At 50.8% G+C, this 7,500-nt stretch overlaps 2 protein-coding genes across 3 annotated transcripts in view; one reads left to right on the top strand and one right to left on the bottom strand.

Moving 5' to 3' along the window:
* Positions 1–4,714, top strand: part of LOC307079308 (vasopressin V2 receptor-like) — a gene marked incomplete at both ends in the record, with an annotated part of 4,964 nt that extends 250 nt beyond the window's left edge. Inside the window, 6 exons of the mRNA XM_079741561.1 lie at positions 1–29; positions 228–473; positions 1,275–1,421; positions 3,615–3,879; positions 3,965–4,153; positions 4,527–4,714. The exon at positions 1–29 is cut by the window's left edge and continues 250 nt beyond it. Of these exons, the coding sequence (XP_079597687.1) occupies positions 1–29; positions 228–473; positions 1,275–1,421; positions 3,615–3,879; positions 3,965–4,153; positions 4,527–4,714 (1,064 nt within the window). The remainder of the gene's footprint in view (positions 30–227; positions 474–1,274; positions 1,422–3,614; positions 3,880–3,964; positions 4,154–4,526) is intronic.
* A 1,064-nt stretch (positions 4,715–5,778) lies between these two features.
* LOC307079305 (monocarboxylate transporter 1-like) overlaps positions 5,779–7,500 on the bottom strand; it is a 24,724-nt gene continuing 23,002 nt past the window's right edge. For both annotated transcript variants that reach the window (XM_079741556.1, XM_079741557.1), the window contains exon 5: positions 5,779–7,500. This exon is cut by the window's right edge and continues 829 nt beyond it. The gene's annotated coding sequence lies outside the window, so the exon portion shown is untranslated.

The raw sequence follows: 7,500 nt of genomic DNA, 5'->3' as shown, positions 1-7,500 counted from the left end.
TGGCCGACCTGGTGGTGGCCTTGTTCCAGGTGACCCATACACACACGCAAGCACACACAGACACACGCACACACACGCACGCACGCACTCACGCAAACACACACATATACACAAAACCACAAACACACACACATGCATACACTCAAACACACACGGACGTCGTGATATTGATCGCCATCAGATTGAAAGAGTGTGTGAATGGTTCCACTCCTCTGTGGCGCCCCAAGGTACTGCCTCAGCTGGTGTGGGATGCCAGGGGGAGCTTCCCCGGGCCAGACCTCCTCTGCCGCCTGGTGAAATACCTCCAGGTCCTGGGGATGTTCGCCTCCTCCTACATGATCGTCGCCATGACCATGGACCGGCACTACGCCATCTGCTGCCCCCTGCAGGCCTACCGCGGAGCGGCCTTCCAGCGCTGGAACAACCTCATCCTCCTGGCCTGGGGCCTGTCTCTGATGCTCAGCCTGCCTCAGGTAGAAGGGAGAGACAGACAGACAGACAGACAGACAGACAGACAGACAGACAGACAGATACAGGGAGGGGGAGGGAGAGAGTGGGAGAAAGAGAGAGAGAGAGAGAGAGAGAGAGAGAGAGAGAGAGAGGGAGAGGGAGAGAGAGACACAGAGAGAGAGAGAGAGGGAGAGAGAGGGAGAGAGATAGAGAGGGAGAGAGAGACACACACACACAGAGAGAGAGGGAGAGAGAGAGAGAGAGAGAGAGAGAGAAAGAGAGAGAGAGAAAGAGAGAGAGAGAGAGGGAGGGGGAGGGGGAGAGAGAGAGAGAGAGAGAGACAGAGAGGGGGAGGGAGAGAGTGGGAGAAAGACAGAGAGAGAGAGAGGGAGAGAGAGAGTGCGGGAGATAGAGGGAGAGAGAGAGATAGAGAAAGACAGAGAAGGGGAGGTGGAGGGAGAGCGTGGGAGAAAGAGAGAGAGAGAGAGACAGAGAAAGGGAGAGCGAGAGAGAGAGAGAGGCAGAGACAGAGAGAGAGAGAGGGAGGGGGAGAAGGAGAGGGAGAGAGAGAGATATTGAGAGACGGGGAGGGGAAGGGAAACAGCCATGGAATGGCTATGGAGGGAGATAGATGGATATTGACACACGGGACCAACAGCGACCTGGACCTCTCACTGGCTGACCTCTGTTTGAGTTGTGGTCTAGACCTCACTCGGTCGAGCTCTACCCTTTGGTGGAATTACAAATTCACTTTTGTGTTTGAGAAAAATCCAGAATTGAGGCAACACTTTAACGCATGTTACATAAATGACCCCCCCCCCCAGGTGTTCATCTTCTCCCGCTTGGAGGTGGCTCCGGGGGTCTACGAGTGCTGGGGAACTTTCGCAGAATCCTGGGGTCTCAAGGCCTATGTGACCTGGATGACCTTGGCCATCTTCATCGTGCCTGTCCTCATCATCACCATCTGTCAGGTAAGAACGCTCTATAAAACAATACTGCACCACACGACACTATTCTATACTGTACCGAACTATACTGCAGTATACTGTACACTGTACAATGCTGTACTATACTGTACCATAATATACCATACTGAACGATACTATACTGTAATAAACTATACTATAATATCCTGTACCGCAATATACTATGCTCTACCACAGTATATGCTATAACAGGGGTTTTCAAAGTATGAGTGAGTGAGACCCCCCTCAGAGAACAAATTTCATCTGAGCCCCCCCCAAAAAAAAAGTTCTAAATCCCAGTGTTTTGAAAGATCTTTTGATTATTATACACATTTTAAACATCTCTGATCATATCTTAAACATCTCTGATCATATTTTACGCATTTTAAATATCTCTATATATTTTTGAAATATTTTAAAGATATTTATGAAACATTTTAAACATATTTTTGAAACATTTTAATCATCTTTGTGCGTTTTTAATTACATTTCTTAACACATAACATCTTTATCTAAGCATGTTTTTGCTTAAATACATTTGAACAGCTTAATCTGTAAACTGCCAGTTTAGCTTTACCTTTTTAGCTCACCTCTACTTGAGTGGGAGCAATGAGTTTGCGTTTGACTTTGCGTCGTCGCGTTTTTTTCTGTTACTTTTTCTGGTTCATTTTTTCCCGCGTCGCGCCCCCCCTGAGGAACTCTGGCGCCCCCCAGGGGAGGCGCGCCTCACAGTTTGAAAACCACTGGTCTATACTACACTGTACTATACTATACTGTACTAATCTATACTACCCTATACGGTGCCACACTATACGATACTATACTATATTGTACCACACTATATTACACTTTACTGTACTATACTATACTAAACTATACTACACTGTACTATACTACACTATACTTTACTGTACCACACTATACTATACTGTACTACACTATACTACCCTAAACTGTCCCACACTTATCTGTAAAATACTTTACTACAATATACTGTACCACACTATACTATACAATACTGTACCACACTGTACTATACATACTATACTGTACCACACTATACTATATAAAAATCTAAAATACAATATAACACAAAGACAATACTATAAAGTACTACTACAATCCTAAAAATACAACAGAAATTCAATCCACCACAAATACAACACAATACAATACCTCAGGTTTAAATGCGTGAATGTAGAAATTAAAATTTGGTGTCAGGAATTACACCAACATTCATTCTTATACCATATGTATGAATGATTTGACCCACTGTGAATGTTCTGTCTGGTCAGTGAATGGTTTGACCCACTGTGTACACAAATGCCCACAATTATGGACATTAAAGTTAAAAATGATTTTGTACATAACCTTATTTTTAACAAGGCATTTATTTAGATGGTGCCTCACTGCCACTGCTCATATAAAGGGCCATACTTCCTAGTTGCTCAAATATGTTTTTCTCTAATTCTCAGGTTGTCCAAGTCAACCTTTCCATAACAACTATTTATTTCCTGATTTCAAATCACTTCTAACTATTGCTCCTGGTTGCTGCTGCCCCCTCCTGGTTGGGGGGTATAACGCTGCTCTGACTGCTGCCCCATCCTGGTTGGGGGGTATAACGCTGCTCTGACTGCTGCCCCCTCCTGGTTGGGGGGTATAACGCTGCTCTGACTGCTGCCCCCTTCTGGTTGGGGGGTATAACGCTGCTCTGACTGCTGCCCCCTCCTGGTTGGGGGGTATAACGCTGCTCTGACTGCTGCCCCCTTCTGGTTGGGGGGTATAACGCTGCTCTGACTGCTGCCCCCTTCTGGTTGGGGGGTATAACGCTGCTCTGACTGCTGCCCCCTCCTGGTTGGGGGGTATAACGCTGCTCTGACTGCTGCCCCCTTCTGGTTGGGGGGTATAACGCTGCTCTGACTGCTGCCCCCTTCTGGTTGGGGGGTATAACGCTGCTCTGACTGCTGCCCCCTTCTGGTTGGGGGGTATAACGCTGCTCTGACTGCTGCCCCCTTCTGGTTGGGGGGTATAACGCTGCTCTGACTGCTGCCCCCTTCTGGTTGGGGGGTATAACGCTGCTCTGACTGCTGCCCCCTCCTGGTTGGGGGGTATAACGCTGCTCTGACTGCTGCCCCCTTCTGGTTGGGGGGTATAACGCTGCTCTGACCCTGCAGCTGCGCTCACTGCCCCCTGGTCTAGGTGAGGATCTTCCGGGAGATCCACACCAGCCTGTATCTCAGCTCGGAGCGAAGCCTCTCCCCCGCCTCCCTCCCCCCCTCCAGACGGGACAGCCAGAGGGGGGTGGGACCGTCCGGCCTGTCTTTATGCGCCCTCCGTTTCCATGGGAACAAAGCCACCTCGGGTACCGCATCGTCCAATCAGCAGCTGCGCATGGGTCACCTGAGGTCAAAGGGCCACCCCGCGTCTCGTTCTGATGACCTCACCAGCGCCGACGCGGCCCCAGGTGAGGGGACACGCGACCCACCGGGCGGCCATCTTGGAGCGGCTGTTGTTGCCAGCTGTTGAGCGCCTGTCTTATGTCCCCCTAGGCGGTCCGCACCCGGCCCTCTCCGTCGTCAGCTCCGGAGGCCCCCGCTGGGCCCCTGGGCTGGGGCCCCCCGCTGGGCTGTCCAAGACGGTCCGGATGACCCTGGTCATAGTGCTGGTCTACTCTGTCTGCTGGGCCCCCTTCTTCAGCGTCCAGCTGTGGGCGGCATGGACCCCTGACCCACCGCAGAGTACACACCCGCGCACACACACACACACGCACACACGCACGCACGCACGCACGCACACATAAGAACTCATGCACACGAACCAGCACGCCCGCTCCGTGCTCGAGGCTACCCCTCCCGGTCCATGCTGGCACCAAGCCCCCCACGGAGGGACCCGGTCCCTGGCCAGTGGCCCTCAGCGACGCAGAGGCAGAGCTCGTTCGCCGTGCTGACGCCAAACTCAGGGGCCGTGTTCTCGCCTCGCTAAACACGCCTGGGATGTCTTTTTAATGAGCCGGTCAACTGAGGAGATCGTTTGTGTTCCCCCCCCCCCCCCACCACTATCACTGTCAAAGTCTGTGTCCGTGTGTGTGTGTGTGTGTGTGTGTGTGTGTAGGTGCCATGTTCACGCTGCTCATGCTGCTGGCCAGCCTTAACTCTTGCACCAACCCCTGGATCTACTCCGCCTTCTCCAGCAGCGTCTCCCCGGAGCTCCGGCTGCTGCTGCTGTGCCGAGGGCCCGCCCCGCGCCGGGGCCCCGGCCCCGACGACTCCACCTCCTGGGGGACCGCCTCCACCTCCTGAGGCCCCGCCTCCACCTCCTGGGGGACCGCCTCCACCTCCTGAGGCCCTGCCTCCTTCTCCGGGGGCCCCGCCTCCACCTCCTGAGGCCCTGCCTCCTTCTCCGGGGGCCCCGCCTCCACCTCCTTCTCCGGGGGCCCCGCCTCCACCTCCTGGGGCCCCGCCTCCACCTCCTGAGGCCCCGCCTCCACCTGGCCCCGCCTCCACCTCCTGGGGCCCCGCCTCCACCTGGCCCCGCCTCCACCTCCTGGGGCCCCGCCTCCACCTGGCCCGCCTCCACCTCCTGGGGCCCCGCATCCACCTCCTGAGGCCCCGCCTCCACCTGGCCCCGCCTCCACCTCCTGGGGGCCCGCCTCCTTCTCCGGGGGCCCCGCCTCCACCTCCTGGGGCCCCGCCCCCTGGGCCCGCCTCCACTTCCTGGGGCCCCGCCCCCTGGGCCCGCCTCCACCTCCTGGGGCCCCGCCTCCACCTGGCCCCGCCTCCACCTCCTGGGGCCCCGCCTCCACCTCCTGAGGCCCCGCCCCCTGGCCCCGCCTCCACCTCCTGGAGGACCGCCCCTGGCCCCGCCTCCACCTCCTGAGGCCCCGCCCCCTGGCCCCGCCTCCACCTCCTGGGGGACCGCCCCCTGGCCCCGCCTCCTTCTCCGGGGGCCCCGCCCCCAGGGGCCCTCTGTCCCGCTGCCCCTGTGCTTCATATTACTTTACAGAGTAAATCTAGGATATGGTAGATAACATGTTGAATTACTAGAAGTTATATATGAGGTTAGTGATTTCATTGAATTGTAAACAAATGTAAATACGATGTTACTCTAATCTTTGTTTGCTTTGTTGACATATTGGAAAGACAAAGAGGGCAGTGTTTTTGGTCACACTTTCAACAAAAGAAATGGACTAAAACTGAATGCCTTACAAAAGGGTTTAATCGTTCTCTCATTCGTCATCTCAAAGTCATACAAACAAAACCTTACGCATACATCCAATACAGCTCAAACACATCCAATAGAAAAGGAACTCAATTCCACATTATCCTATTTGTTCTTTCGGAAACAAAACAAAAAGTTGCTGCAGCAAAGCACCCTTTTTTATAGCGTAGAAAAAGCTGTCAAACAGTTATTTTCATGGTTTTATCCTAAGATGTATCCCTTCATATCCCAGCTATCTTAATTGCAACAAAACATACACTAATAAAAATACATAACTCAATGCATGTCGTTTTTGCATCAATATTGTTTGGCAAGCTCAAGAACGAGAGTCGTATGAAGATGGAGACTCCAGGGAGCTAACCTCTGCAGTGTATTTTGGGCCATCGATCCAGAGTTAACTGCTCAGAAACGATCATGTCATTTCATCACAGAGCAGAGTTCCAGAGGATATTCTGTCTGGGATTTACTTCCGGCAGTTAGGGGGCCCTAACTTTACTTTTAGTCATTTATAAAACAACCAACGTTATTGAGTTACAAAAATTCTATATTATTAAAGAGCAGAACAATGAAAAAAAAAAAGGGGGAGAGGGAATCACACTTTGTCTGAAATTCATGAACTATAAAAAAAAACTTTAAATCATTTAAATTCATATTTCTTATCCAAAAATACGGTGGCACACATTTAAAAAATATACATTTTTGAGTAAACAAACATGCTTGTCATTTCAATAGACATGATTACACCAGAATAGTTGTTCAAGCTGTCATTCCTGATGGTTGACAAAAGCACAGAAGTGTTTCATTCTAAAAAGCTAAACGTTAATTTATAGCACTACATAGTACTACATTACTCATACTAAATATTCATGTTGAAACCTGATCTTCCACTTCAGATAATACGGGTTGTGTTTTATGTACAACACTATGATTTGTCCGAATATCATTTTACACTGGGTCTAAATTGATAAAAAGCTTTTGAAGTAAAACAAAAGCGTTTACATAAAAATACAGCGCTACTTAAAACATGGTTATGAGTGGTACGGTGGTATTATTGAGGGTAATTGTTTAGTGTGCAGTGTTAATTTGGCACTGTGGCTATTAAGGTTTATTTACACACATGTGAATCTGGCTGAATTAAAAAACGAAGTCTAAATGAAGGTTGGCCTCCTCAGGCACAGAGTTTGTTTCTGTCCTGTCTCAGGGCTTCACAGGGTTCGGCTTGCTTCTGTGTGCGACACGTACCGACTACTTTTCAAGCAGTTGATACTTTGATACATGTCAAAACACTACTTTGTGTGACAAATGTTAATTTGTTTCCTCATTTTAGAAATGTTAATATCGCCAGGGTTCATTTAGTGCTGGCTCATCTGTTCGGTCTGTGAACTCATTCCTTTAGGTCAAGGGAGGTCCTCTACTGTTAAGTCTCAAAACAGCCGACAACAGGAGGAAACAGGTCAGCTGAATCAGCGTATCGACTGCACTGAACCGCCTCACACTGTCCCATTCTCCTCCTCCCTCCGCTGCAGGCAATGGTGCAAAGCCTGCGACTGGCGTCTCCAAACTGAAAGGCCAACCTAAAAAAACTCCATGACTATATAATACCCTGTCCAAATCCCTGTGTCTGAAGGCAGTTCAGGCCCTGAGCCGACCCTGGGGAGCTCACACGTGTTAGCCCACACTGGATAGCTAACGCGTGTTAGCCCACACTGGATAGCTACCACGTGTTAGCCCACGCTGGATAGCTAACACGTGTTAGCCCACACTGGATAGCTACCACGTGTTAGCCCACGCTGGATAGCTAACACGTGTTAGCCGACGCTGGATAGCTAACACGTGTTAGCCGACGCTGGATAGCTACCAAGTTGTG

The sequence above is a fragment of the Pollachius pollachius genome (genome assembly GCF_949987615.1).
Source record: "Pollachius pollachius genome assembly, chromosome: 8".
Classification (NCBI taxonomy): Eukaryota; Metazoa; Chordata; class Actinopteri; order Gadiformes; family Gadidae; genus Pollachius; species Pollachius pollachius.
This window is presented reverse-complemented; position numbering and strand designations above follow the sequence as displayed.